Here is a 14991-nt window from a genome sequence, read left to right on the forward strand (position 1 = left end):
CTGTTGAAAATGGTTATAACTTTTCTTTCAAAAACTTTGGATGGGTGACGTTAGCATTTAAATGCTTGAGGGGACTTAACAATACGCTTATTTATGATTATTGAGGTATCCAGATGACTAAGACCATGCATTGCCTTTCTACTGCAGCTTTTAATTAGGTCATATTAGTTCATTATTGCCTGTATCATTGTCTGATTTAGTTACAGCACTGTACATAAATCCCATGTTATGTTTTCAACAGAGGGCCAGCTTGCAAGAACAATTACATACCATTTTAATTCATATAATCTACAACAATTCACTTGACTTTTCCATTTCTATAATCAGTAATAATCTGCTTCCATGTCTCCTCTCAAATAGAACCATTATTCAGCAGTAAACTTCTCAAATCATGTTCAAGAAGCGCTTGACTTGCTTCACACAGAGGTAGGTGGTTGTTGCTCAGAGAACATCTGTTCATTTTGTCTTGCACAATTGTCTTTTTTTTTGCTGATTCTCATTCAGTAGCCATGTGTCATACAGCTTCAGTTGAGGTCACATCTCACTCCATCTGCAAGGAGATTGTATTTTCTCAACACTCTAGTGGCATTATTTTGTTGCTGTGGAAATGTAATTCTTCTTCCCTGTATTGTCAACTGCAAAATGTGTACTATGATACTAGAATACAGTTATGCATATATCACAAGATCTTTTCAGACCTAGTATACATTACTCCCTACCTCAATCAAATCCCAGTGTTTCAGTTTTACAGTCTCCTTTACACTGGGTTTTTATCTTCCTATAGTATTTTTGTGGAGTATCCTGCAAATTGGAGAAGTTTAGGATCCACTTGGAAATGTGGTTTGCAGTTGCAATAATGAAAGGATATCTTGCATACAAGCAAAAGATGCAAAGCCAAGAAATCATATGTTTAAAGGAATGTAGTTAAATAGGGAGATAGAATTTTCTCAATAATTACTGTCATTAGCTATAATCAGTAGTAGGTGAACTTAGCACATTCCCATTGACATGAATAATTACTTTCTGGTCCTAATCTTTCCTGACTAGATCCCTCCAGATAAGTTGGGCTGTAACTCCATTATCTGTGATATTGTAAAAAAAAAAAACTTGTCAGTGCAGAGATAGGAAAGTGAAGGGAATGCAGAGGGAATCTGGTGAAACCTAATAGGAGGTGAATTAACTTTGACAGCAGCTTTGACAGTACTATAGAACAGATACAAGCCCTGTGTTATATATAATGTAATTTAGATAATTGGGTTCTTTTTTCTTTCCAGGTGCCTAAAGCTTTGGTTAACCTGGTGGAGGTGATGGATCTTCTCCCTCTAAGACAACTGTTTCTAGATAGCAGTTTACCATGTGATGTGCACCTAGCAAAGTAAGGCAGTTCTGGTGCCCTCTTGTATCCAAGCTATTCATATAAAGACCACTTACTATACAATGACTAGTTCTTTGGAAGTTTTGTAAGAAATCTGTCTGAGGTTTAGTGATAAAGAGAGGACTGTAACCTGTTAAGGCTGGCACACAGACTTTACAACTAATATAATACAGAAAAATGTCCCACAATAAACTACATTAAAATTCAATGACGTCTCATTTTGCTGATGCATTTTCTCTGCTAATTCATGATTCAGCATATTTTTTTTAAAGATAATCCTGAAATGTTACAGTACATGGTCTTCCCTATGATGAAACTAGACATTTTGGATCCAGTACAATCCTCTCTGGTCACTTCTCTAACTCAGATTTCTCTTGCATAAGTGAGACCTGCATACTAAGTGTTGCTATTTTGCATTTCACTACTTTACATTCTCCCTCTTCCTCATTTTTCCTCCAGCTTTACTCTTCCTTAGCATTCAGTGGCCACTGAATACATCTGGTTCTCATTAAATTGATTTGGGGTCCTCTCCCTGTTAGAATGTTATTCTGAAACCTTGAAGTCCACAGAGCTTAAAATTGCTGCAGTTAAGAAACACTGTTCTAAAGAATTGGGGGGGGGGGGTATTTTGGATTGCCACAGATCTGCTGATGCTTTCCTGTTGTGCTTTTGCTGTGTAATTTATGGAAATTGCAGCCTCAATCAGAAATAAAGAGATCAAAGTTTCCTACTCTAGATTTCAATGAACAAGCAAAATATCACTAATGATAGCTGAGAGCCTGACTTACACTTATAATAGATATTCAGTCACTTGTGTTGAACCAAAGGCAGGGATACCTTTTGGGGAATTGCCTGTGTTTGCAACTTGACACTCCCTGTCTCTCCCCCCCCCCCCCATTGATTACAAGTCAGTGATTGAAAGCAGCTGTAGTACACAATAAAGTCTTCAGTGTGTGGGGAAAGAGAGGGGAGGTAGATTTTGTGCTTATTCTGTGAGAATATTACTTTCCTGGCAACACTTGCTTGGTAAAAGGATGAGTCCAGGAATAAAAATGGCTATGGCTGAAACCTTTTGCATTTTTAATAATATTTTATCCACATACATCATTAAGGTTAGAGCACCGCTAAAATCTTCATATTTCTTTGAAGAAAAGAGGTACATGGATATCCAGTTCCTTGCTAGAGGAACTGAGTGTTTACTTCCTGGATGTATCAGTCTATTTTCTGCTTGCTCCATATATGCCTTTTCTTCGTTTATTTTCATACGCAGAGATCAGTGCAGTTGCCTTCTCCTCATTCAAGAAGGTTCATCAGACCTTGTGATGATGCAGGAGGCAATCAAAGCTTATCAGGTAGGACTGCCATGAATCAATATTGCCATTTAGTGGATTGTCTATTATACAATCTTGTCACACTGTTTCTCAATAACATTATATATTACATCTGAATGTCATACAACATAACTTAAAGCTACCAAGCATTTTAAACAAAATATATATCCCTCAACAGCATTATGCCATGTTATAATCCAAAAGAGTTTCTGAATCTTTTAGATCATTGTTTTGTATCAAAAGCAAAAGGTCGATCTCCTGTTGCCATCAGTAATGGGAATGTAAGGATGTGACTTCAGCTCTTGAATTAGCCAAGGAACTGAAGGATGGACATTTATTTTTTTTCACAGAGTGAAATACAAAAACTAATGAAGAGTCACAGGTATGACAGTCAAGAAGATTTTACAGTTGTACTACAGCCATTCCTCCAAACTATTTCATTACCTATTTTACAGGTACGTCCTAGATTTACATTTATTATTTTACAAATGTTCTGCGCCTTATTACAAGAACAATACTCCCAATGTGGGGTACAAAATAATAATACCAGTAACAACAGCAATAACAATATCCCACCTTCATTTTGTACAACTCAAGGTGGTGTATATAATGTTCCTATTTCCTATCTTCCCACAAAGACATTGTGTGAGGTTAAAATAATTTAATGTGGATGCAAATATTTATGAGATCTTGAAAATGTGAATGTAAAATTATTGCGATGTGTTTGGATTTCATCACACACTCTGGGAAACATTCTTTACAAAATCATGCTTCAACCATAAATAACGGAAAATGGCCTGTAGAAACAGACCTGATCTGTAGAAGAGTTTCCTACATATTAGCCATTCCTACAGTGCAAACTCACGAATCATTCATAACATAATCCCAGCAGAATCCCATAGATGGCTGTTCTCTGAAATAGTTGAATATCTAGTGTGCTTTGGATCCATTTCCTACTTTTTTAAAACCATATTTGTGGACTGAAATTCACAGCATAGATTCCTAGCATCACTTATACTAAGCCAGATTCTGCGTTTCTTACTTAGAATTGAGAATAGATATATCAACACTGAACAAACAAGACTGATAGCATATCAATAGAAATAAAATGCTGTCCTGTTATGAGTTTGATTGATAGGCACGTTATATTTTTACCATGTATATCATGCATATTTAGAATAATTTCAACAAGGTCTATTTTTTCATATTATGTAACTATTTCTTCGCTTGCATAATGTGCTTTAATAATTTATGCATGTGACAGGATTTTGTACTGTGTTGAATACCCTCTTGATTTATACTTTGTAATTTTTGTAGACTTTAAGTGACTGCTTTTAAAATGTTTAGTTTTCAAGAAATAAGAAAAAAAGAAAAGAAAAAGAAAATCTATTCCATAAAAGCCAAAATTCAAACTTGCTTGAAAGAGTTCACACTAAAATCCATTAAATTGTGTAGATTAGGGAATGCAGCCAATCCTGACGATAAAGAACACATGCATTGCAACATTTATATTAGGTTTAAGGGAATGTTCATTTTCAGCAAACTGAGCATCTTTAGTGCTTTGAGATCTGAAGACTTTTCACCTTTTAAATCTCTAGTGGATCAGACCAATGACTTATCTAATACTGTTCCCATAGTGCTCATTCCAGGGCCTATTGAAAACCCATAAGCAGGACATGATTGCAATATCACTCCTATAAACACTGGTACTCAGAGGCCAACTGCCTACCACTCTGTCAGGTTAACCAGTATCTTCCATGAGTTTGCCTAATCCTCTATTAAAACTATTCAAGTTGGGGTCCATCAGTACTCCTTGTGGTCAGGAATTCCATAGTTTGACTCTGTAAACTGCAGACTTTCGTCAGTCTGAATCTCTTACTATTCGCTTCATTGAATGACTCTGGATTATGACACAGGTAGGATAAAGTGTGTATGTTAAAAAGCTAGTTCTCTTTGAAAAAAAATGAATATGGGTCTTGTTCAGCTTTGTAGTTTTTGCATCTTTAAAAACATAACAATAACTATGCTTTCTTCATTTCCAGGGTGGGCGTCCAGATATCTCCTTCTTTGCACCAGACTGTTTTCACTTTAGTCAAAAATCGCATTCCCAACTTTCCAGAGCTCTCTGGAACAATATGGTGAGGCACCTACTTCACGGGTATAATCCTTTTGTGAAATGCCTATATTGTTTTATTTGGACAGTGTGTGTATTCCTATCAAAAATCCTATTTTCATTTCTGGTAGTAGGTTGATAACTTGTACCTCAAGACTGGTAAAGCTGATTGAATGCCAGTGCCAAGGATTATAATTTTCTGTCCATCCCTATTAAGACTGGACTTCTTTTTCTAATCCAGTCTTAGATGAAGCTTGAATTGGGTAACTGTTCTGTTTTGTTCTCAGAATTTTATGGGATATCCTGCAAGAAGATACTCCATTTGTAACCTTTATGTTTGCCCATTTCTTCTTCTCTCTTTTTCTTACTACAGAAAATCCGTGAAAAAAGTAAACCAAATAGTTGCATGAGACCTTACATAAAAACAGCTTCATAATCATATGTTTCTTTTCCCCTCCAGCTTCAGCCTGTTGGAAAGAAAGATGTTTCCTTCAGTTTTATGGATAATATAACGCTGAGCTGCCCAACTCTGGTAAACACGATACTGTCTTCCAGTGGAAGGGTTTTGTGGGAATAAATAGTTTGGGTATCTAAGAAACAGCCAAGAATGTTTGAATGCCAGCAATTTAACAGTTCATGCTTTATCCTGGACAGACCTCCTTTGATGGTCTTGATCTCTTAGACCGAGCAAATTCCCAAATAACTTTTGTCTCATAGATGGAAACTCTTCGTCCTAATAGAGGTGAATATGTGTAGCTCAGAGGTGAACTGTGGAGTCCTTGGGGTTCTCTGAGCTTGGTTCTTTTCTTGCAAATGTTTCATTACCCGGCTAGGTAACATCTTCAGTGCTAAAATGGGCTGGGGTTTGCTCTCTATTTATGTGCTGTGGCCTGCCTTGCCAGTGCTGGTAACGGTGGGGGTTTTGTTTTGCTCCTCTGGTAGTTCCTTGATTAGCATATGTTTACTGCTTGATTGTGTGCCTGGTGGTAACCTTTGCTTATCTGGGTGATGATTGCTGGTGATTGATTGTTGGTGAGGCAATCTTCTGGTCTTTTGTCTCTTTTGAATAGTATGTAGATGCTGTTTATCTCTATGTGTCTGTTAATTGCTGCCTTGTCTGAATACAAGGCTTCCAAGAATTCTCTTGCAGATTTGGATTTAGCTTGGTCTAAAATGCTGACAGTTTCCCAGTTAAAACTATGGTTGAGTCTGTCCATGTGCTGTGAGATTAAGAAATTTTCATCACGTCTTCTGACTGCTAGTTGGTGCTCGTGGATGGGCTCTGCTAGTCTTCTGCCTGTCTGTCCTACGTAGTGTTTGTTACAGTACCTTACACTGTATGTTGTAGATGACTCCTGCTTTTTCTTCCGGGCTACTGGGTCTTTTGGTTTACTTAGGGTATTTTGGAGTGATTTTGTTGGTTTGTGTGCTACAGAGATGCCATATGGTTGTAATAGTCTGTTGGTGGTTTCTGAGACGTTTCTGATGTATGGCAGTGTGATCCTTTTCATAGTTTGTGTAGGTTGTGTTGTAGTAGGTTGAGTGGTCAGGCACTTTTTGATAAATTCCATGGTCCTATCGCTCCCCGTAAACTCTTGGTCCTATCCCTCAATTATTAGGCTGAAATTCTAGACAATTTTACCACAAAACGTAATGCAGCTTACTTCTGATTCTGAATAGCATGTTTAGGATTATACTGTTAGCCTATAAATAAATTATTTATGTCCTGGAGGTCACAGATCCATGTACTAGATAAAATAGAAAACTTTCCAAAATATGCTCCCATATTTCATATGGTTTCTGCCAAATTCTTGTGTCCTTCACATTTCCTAGGACAAGTTAGTGGTCTTAGTTATAGAAAATCTTTATCTCACTCATATATTTTAGTAATTATACACATTAATAGCACAATCCTGTGCAAATTTATTCAGAGAAAAAGCCCATTGTAGCTTATTCCTAGTAAATAGGCATAACTACATAATGTACAATAAAATAATGTAAATATTTTAAATTAGGGTTTTTATTTTATTTGATCTTACCAGCTAATTTATAGAATCAGTCTATCTTCTTTAATCTATGGAATATCACAATCAGTACTGGAAAATATATATGTAAGATTCTGAAGATCTGCTGTGGACTTTGGTGCGAGGAGGCAGCTCTGCTTAACGTTGTGGGAAAATGTTCTTGGATTTTCCAGCCCAAGCTATATGCAAGTAGCCAAACACATTACTGTATGGCTGAGCAATGTAATGGGTAAATATCACAGTGTTTCTCAACTTTGGCAACTTTAAATTGTGTGAACTTCAACTCCCATAATTCCCCAGCCAGCATGCTGGCTGCAGAATGCTGGGAGTTGAAATCCACACATCTTCAAGTTGCCAAGGTTGAGAAACACTGAAATATCAGGCCAGGACTATGGAGAATTAGTTTCACCCTGAGTCATGAAAGGTGACTGGATGGCTTTGAGCCTCACACTACCTCTCAGCCCAACCTACCTCTCCAGGTTGTTGCTGTCAGGAAAGGAAAATGGAGGGGAAAGTGCTATCCATGATGTGCTGAGTTCCTGGAGATATAAATGAAGCCAACAAATCATAAATAGCCTCCTACATGACATGAGGCAAATGGACAAAGCAATATTTTTTCTATCTGCTTGTTGTTGTAAATGCAATTAGTTCTATATCTCTTAAACTTTCTGATGTGTTTTTCTGTGAGATATACTGTATGGTTTAAAACACAACACAGTAAAATCATTAAGATAAAATGACTGTATTTTTTAAAAGAAGATTATGATTTTGGGGCAAGCAGCACTCATTTTGGGCTTCAACATTTTGTGGAGCGCCAACAAAGTAACGATGATCTGAGAAGCACCTCTGTGGTCTTAGCAAATGTTGAAAGGGCGTTTGAGCAAAGCTTGCAGATTTGTTTATTTGTGCAGTGTCTCCATTTGAACACTGGAAGGAGCTCTGGGAGGCATCTTTTAAAACACTTCAGGCACAAAGCAGCAAAACATTTTGAGCTCATGTTCATATCTGACCTTTGATAAGCGTGTAGGGAAATGGGATTCTCCATGCTTGTAGCAGGCGAAAGAGAGCATAGCTTGGAACACAGACTTTTCTGTTGTGAAATTAATGGGAAAGGTTCATCTTTTAAGGCCTGCTATTGCATGGAACAAGTTCTAGCCTAGGCTGCAAAATGGTCCTAGAATTTGAATGACCAAACAGCCTGTAGTTCTACCTTCCCTCCTCTCTGCCCATAAAATGTGTCACGTAAGCTCGCTATCGCTCTTTTGAATTATCTGTGCATTATCTCATAAGGTGATGGCTCTTTCTGGCACTGTATTGCCAACTTGCAGCATTGTGCAATATTTTGGATTGGCTGGCAAGCAAGATGATGAAAAGAAATGAACTTTTTTTTCGCGCAGCAGATTCCAGACAATTGCATTTTGTGCCTCAGCCGTTATTTGAAATAGTCTCCCTATGGAAGCTTGTCTCAGTTCAAATGTTCTAGTTTGTCTCCATTATTCAAATAGATGGATCCCCCCAAATTCCCCTTTTTTGTGCGAGAACCTTTACTGCAGCACTTCCATTCAGACCTGCTAGACTTGCAGACTTGGCTGCAATAAACTTTCTGATCACGTGACTTGAATCCCACTTCTGTCCTTATTTCTCTGTTGGAATTTTGAAGCTTGGCATTCATGTTCTTTCTCTATTAGCAACAACCTTTCCTGGCTACCTTCAAAAACAGCCATGCCATGCATCCATCAGAAGATCCTACCAAGCTGCCAAACCAGGTAATTCCTTTATTATTTACTGTGCATTGCCTCTCTTAGCATAGTTCATGTTTTCTGGTATCTACGGGATGTTTTAACATTTCAAGTTAGGGGTTTGCAGTGACAATGTGAGGTCTGTAAGAGCCTGAAATTGTGTTCCCATTTAAGCTACAGTTCTCCATAAATGGATGGTTATTGTGGTGTGCAGCAATTTCACACCTGAATTTTCACACACTCTTTTTGCATGGACTGTCTGACACCCAGGTCTATGATGTATTTGCATTACAAGTAGCCCTCATGAGCCACCATTCCATTATTGTGGGTTTACATATTTGCCATTAGTAAACCTAACCTGGATCTCATTATCTGTGGTAAGGAGTTTTGCATATCTGTGGGTGTTACATGTGATTCCATTTGGAGGTCCTTTGATGTGGTTTGGGGGCATTTAATGCAAGGACAAAATGGTGGACAAGTTTTTACACATGTATAAAGTATCTTTTTTCAAGGTCTTGTCAGCAGTTTCAGTATTCAAACCCAGCACTGATAGAAGTTATTATAGGAAATCTATCATGAGATAAGCTTCAGTTTGTTTGTTTTTAATGAGTAACAGCCATAGAATGGATAGATATCAGGGAACAATCTTTGGGGATGAGATACCCTTTCTCATGTCCATGCTGTTTTCCCAATTTAACTTTTCCCCAAGACAGTTTTATGTTTAGAGGAACCCTTGTGGGAAAGGCAGTTATTTCATTAAAAAAAAACAAACAAACCTAGATCTAGTCATCATCTCCTAACAATGTGGATTGTGAGTTTGGAATACGCCCAGATATGACAGATGATTCTGACATTTGATTTGACAAGGCAAGGGATATTTCTGACTTGTGCAACTGTTAGACGTGTTTGGTCAGTTCATATGGAAGAATCAACATACCAGGGGCTTTCAGGCAGAAACAAGAGGCCTGCTGTGGTTGAGTGGATGAACAGAAACCTGAGCACTGAGCATATTGGAGGGCCGTTAATTGGTCATGTATAATCCATTCAATTCTTTTCCCTCCTCTACAGCATATTTAAATATAAAGACTTGGTTAAGATGTACCTTGGAGGTGGGGTTGAAGAAAGGACTGCTGGGTATGATTGTTGAATAGCCAAGCTTATTGTGAATATTCATGCCAATCAGTTAATTTTTTCCAATGCAGTACTAAAGAATAGTTATATCATAAAACATGTCATTAACTTCAGGCATAGAGTCGGGCACAGAATAAGCAGTTCATGGAGTCAGGGAGCTGGATCTGTATCTAACAGAAGCTTGATATCACTCTTTTATCCTCAGTTCTTATCTGCAAAATGTTATGGATTGCATGCTTTCAGATAGAGTTGTTTGAAAACCAAAAAGAAAAATTGACAATCTTAGTAGAAATTTTACAAGGGTACTGTCAACTGCTGTTATTGTTATGGTCCTTTGAGTCAGTCTTGATTTCTGGTGACTATATGGACAGGTCCATGAAGTTTTCTTGGCAACATTTTTGGAAGTGGTAGGCCAGTATGATTAGCCCACAGTAATGCAACTGGCTTCATGCCTACAGAGGACTAGAATTCAGGTTTCCCTGCTCCTATTTCAGCATCTTTAACCATTACTGTACACCAAACTGTTTTTCAATGTCAGCTGTGGGCAATAGTAATGAATAATGCTAGGTATAATTCTACTCCTGGCATGAACCCAAGGATGAAGTCAGTAATTTCAGGTTGACTTCTTGAAGCACAGAAATAGGATGCAGAACTTCCTTTGAAACAAGGATTGCTACTAGATTTCTTGTAGTCTCAATACATTATATCATATATGAACAACTTCCAATGATATGTTGACTGCATTTTGTTTTTAAGAACTGGGGTAGCAATCTGCCATGTTCTGTACAGACTGAATCCAGAGAAGTCCCCACATCAGGTGAGAAATAACTGCACATACAGCAAAAAGAAAAAAATACTGTATTTTTCTCCTCCTCCCTCAATGCAGACTAATGCAAAATGCTGGGGTTTGGGGAGAGAGTGACAACGTAGTTTTCTTTTCTATTTTCCTTTTCTATTCTTGCAGCTTTAAGCATTTCAGTGACTGTATTTTCAGCTCATATTTTTCTATCAATGAATGTTTAAAACTTATTTTATCTTAGCTATAATATGTTCAGGGTTGGTATGGGTGGGAGTACAGCACATAGTGAGACTATTTAAATCCCACTGACTTCAGTGGGATTTCAGCTGCCTAATAATATGCAGGATGGTCCCCAAAGAGAAAATTAATTGCCAAATTGGGCAACAAAGATAATGAAGAATCTGGAAAAGATAAGGCATATTTATATTATAGTTTAGCAAGCTAGGCCAGTGCTGAGTATTGTTGATCTGTCTGTTATATTCTTCTCTTTTTGTACAACTCAGTCCTACGCAGGATTAAATGGAGGTAGGTCCAAACTGCATCTAATGAAACTTATGGCCATGTAAGGGTACAGAGCTTTTAAGCTTTAAAAGTGTTCAACTTATCTTTTAAGTTGTACCTATCCCTGCAACATTCAGCTTGATTAGCCTATCAAGATATCTTGCTACTATATGATACCCTTCCTCAACTTCATTTCTATTTTTTAGTGCATAGGCTGCAGCCAGCTGACATCCAAGTGATAGCAGCACTTGGTGATTCAATGATGGTAAGTATGTCCACATCTTGGGTAATGCTGTTCTTCCTAAGAACCTGAGAATGCCAACTTATTGACATCTAGCAGAATGTTAATCCTGAGTGTTTAGTAAAGGAGACTTCACAACCAGCCAGTGTAGCTGGAGATATGAAATGTGGTGTACAAATCCAGAAAATAGATTCTCTCAGTAGCCAGGTCAAATGGCAAATACCATAAATGGAAATATTAAATACATAAATTGAGCATGAGCTTTTTGTCTTGCCTACTTTATTTAGTAAATGAAGGTTTTCTAGAACATTCCTCTTCTGGTAGATTGATAGAGTGGCCTCATCAGCAACTGTTACCCAGATGTTAACTCTTTGATTCGGTAAGACACAATAAATTCCTATTGGTTACATTGCTATTTTAATTTTTTCCCCATTTTTTTAATAGATTGCTGAAGGAGCTAAAGCAGTTGGCTTGAATGATGTCAAAACAGCTTGGAGAGGGCTTTCCTGGGGGTAAATGTTTTTTTCTCCAAAGTTCTTCCAGGTTCTACTAAAATCCTTCCCCAACACTGCACCCTTCAGGTGTATTAGGACAGCAAGGCCTAAAATTCCCAACTGATAGTCCTATTATATCTGGAGGGTATCATATTGGGTAAAGTAGAACTAGAATATGAAACTGAAGGCTCTTGGCTGAACAGTTAAGGTAATTATAGAGGTGAAAGAAATGAAGACAGGCTACATTGTGGGAAAGTTGCATCCTACATCATATTTTCATGCCCAAACATGCAGTTTGGTCTTTCCCAACACCTTACTAGGAATCTTTTAAGAATGTACCGCCATCTTTACTGTGGCTTACATTTCTATCAAGCTGAGTAAATAACTCTTGATCAGATCAAGATCTGAGATAATTCCTAAGTCATTAAGCCTCCACTAGGAGTGGCACAAAGCAATAATAGGAAGCTTGCCTAATGCTTATATGTATTAATGTAACACAGCTTACATTAGAAACCTTATCACCAATTCTCCTCTACCGAATATCTTCGTGGAATGCTGACCATTTTATCAAAAAAAACCAATTGTTAAAAGAGTGATTGTTATTACACTGACATTTGGAGTAAAAATACTATGAAACAATGCCTGTTATTAAATTACTTAGTTCTCGCCTTGGTACCCTGAATGCACAAAAATAAGTAAGGTTGGATTTTGCTGTTTAGGCTAGTTGCACACTGTCTCAAATTACTTTGCTTCTTCAGAAATTATGGCAAACATTTTTTACTTAAGCTGATTTGAAAACTTTGAAAACTTCCTCTGAATTCATACATGCCTAATAGTTTATCTTGGAAGGAATTTGTTTTCCAAATCTATCCTCCCCTTTCCACAGTTGTTCTCTCTGACAGATGGTATGTGCTGGATATGGTATTAACACTACTGACTGATTCTGTATTATCCTTTTTCTAGCGCTGGAAGTGATGGAAGCTTAGAGACTCACACAACTTTACCTAGTGAGTAGCCTGAAACACATCAAAATGCAAAACAGGAATAGTCATAACTATATCTAAAATATACTTGAAAAATTATGAGCTATTGCTGTCTACATTTTCTCTCTTTTTTAGTCATGCATCCTGCTCCTTTATTTTCTGCTTGAGTCAAACCACTGTTTGCCATGACACTCAAAATCATACATTATTATTAGAGTGATCTCTCCATGCATGATTTTTTAATATAGTTTTATTAAAGATTTTTAAAAAGAATATAAAAACTAATACCAACTAATATAAAGTAAGAAAAAGAAAAAGAAAAAAATCAAACAGAAGTGCAAGAAAAGAAAAAAAGTAAAAAAATAGAAAAGAAAGACAAAAGATACAAAGAAGTAGCTTCCAATTTTCTTTGCAGCAGTTAAAAGTACAACATTACCTCTTACTCTATGGTTACAACACACCTCTCTTCTATCTATACTCTATTCTGTTTAATCAACATAACCATAAATCATAGGTTCATTTTTTCCCATTTCGCACAAAAAGTCTATAAGGGATTTCTAGTCAGCAATAAATGTAGATTCTGTCTTTTCTCTGATCAAAAAAGTCAATTTGGCCATCTCAGCAAGTTCCATCATTTTCACCAACCATTCCTTCATTGTGGGTAATGCCAAATCTTTCCATCTTTGTGCATACAGTAGTCTTGCTGCAGTTATCATGTACAAAAACAAAGTTCCATGACTTTTTTCCAACTGTTTTCCCAAAAGAAAAGCCTCTGGTTTCAATTGTATATTAATCTTTAAGATCCTCTGCATCAGTGTATGTATTTGGATCCAGAATTTTCTAGCTTTTTTACACGTCCACCAAACATGATAAAATGTCCCTTCTTGTTGTTCACATTTCCAACATAAATTTGAAGCTTATACATTCTAGACAGTTTCTCTGGTGACAAATATCAACTGTATATCATCTTATAAAAATTATCTTTGAGATTATAACATAATGTAAATTTCAATCCTTTCAGCCACACATTTTCCCATTGTTCCATCTGTATATTATAAGCCCACTTTATATTTTAGCCCACTTTATCTTACAGTCTTTCACTTGTTCTTCTTATGTTTCATATTTCAATAAAAGTTTATACATTTTAGCAAATAGATGTTCATCATTTGCACACAATTCTATTTCAAACTCAGTCTTAAAATCTTCAACACCATAAATTATTTTGTCTACTTTAAATCTTTCTAATAATTGTAAATAAGAAAATCATTGATAATTATATCCCTCTGCCACCACTTCTTCTCTTGATTTTATTTTACATCCCCCCTGACAAAATTCTAGTATGTCTTGATAAGTTAGCAATTTGTATTTGCTTATTATTTCTTGTCTGTAATATGCTTCTTGTGCTGAGAGCCACAGAGGTATTTTTGGGCACAGCCTGGGTTTGTATCTATTCCATATTCTCAATATGGCACGTCTAACATAATGGTTTTTAAAATCTGCATTGATCTTGTCTTTGTCATGCCACAAATATCCATGCCACCCAAATCTCAGGTCATGTCCTTCTAACTCCAAAAGCCTTTGGTTTCTCAGCAGTACCCACTCTTTCATCCAAACCAAACAGCAAGCTGCAAAATACAATTTCAAATCAGGTAAACCAGTCCTCCTCCTTCCTTTGCATCTTGTAGCACCTTATATTTAATTCATGTTTTTTCCCCTGCTACACACATTTATATATATCCTTCTGCCAGGTTTAAATGGTGCATCAGTTGTCAAAACAGGTACTGTCTGAAGCAAAAACGTAATTCGAGGTAAGACATTAATTTTTATCACAGAAATTCTCCTCAACAATGACAATTGCAATTTCTCCCATTTTAACATATCTTTTTTAACTTCATTCCATGTCTTAACATAGTTATTTTGAAATAACATACAGTTCATATTTGTCATAATGATACCCAAATATTTTACCTTCTTCTCAATCTTAAAACCTGTTTTATTCATCAGTTCTGTTTGATCTTCTATTTTCATATTTTGTTAACATCTTTGTCTTCTCTTTATTAATCTTAAAACCTGCCAATGCACCAAATTATTTTAATTTGCCCATTAATATTTCAATTCGCTTTAAAGGATTTTCCAGAACCAACACCAAGTCATCTGTAAAAGCCCTTAACTTATAACTTTCTTTTTTAAATCTTTACTCCCACAATCCTCTTATCTTGTCTTATATCTCTATTCAATATTTTCAGAACTAAAATAAACA

The 14991-nt window shown here is 36.6% G+C and overlaps 1 protein-coding gene across 1 annotated transcript in view; it reads left to right on the plus strand.

The window, feature by feature from the left end:
• PLB1 (phospholipase B1) overlaps positions 1-14991 on the plus strand; it is a 107003-nt gene that overhangs the window by 65214 nt on the left and 26798 nt on the right. The window contains exons 36-46 of the mRNA XM_025172206.2: positions 361-426; positions 1275-1375; positions 2646-2727; positions 3057-3161; positions 4749-4844; positions 5280-5351; positions 8532-8609; positions 10470-10530; positions 11220-11278; positions 11699-11766; positions 12712-12755. Coding sequence (XP_025027974.2) covers positions 361-426; positions 1275-1375; positions 2646-2727; positions 3057-3161; positions 4749-4844; positions 5280-5351; positions 8532-8609; positions 10470-10530; positions 11220-11278; positions 11699-11766; positions 12712-12755 — 832 coding nt within the window. The remainder of the gene's footprint in view (positions 1-360; positions 427-1274; positions 1376-2645; positions 2728-3056; positions 3162-4748; positions 4845-5279; positions 5352-8531; positions 8610-10469; positions 10531-11219; positions 11279-11698; positions 11767-12711; positions 12756-14991) is intronic.

Source organism: Python bivittatus, unplaced genomic scaffold, assembly GCF_059951505.1.
Source record: "Python bivittatus isolate LINGU-HERP-01145 unplaced genomic scaffold, Pbiv_v1 ctg000020_np1212, whole genome shotgun sequence".
Taxonomy (NCBI): Eukaryota; Metazoa; Chordata; class Lepidosauria; order Squamata; family Pythonidae; genus Python; species Python bivittatus.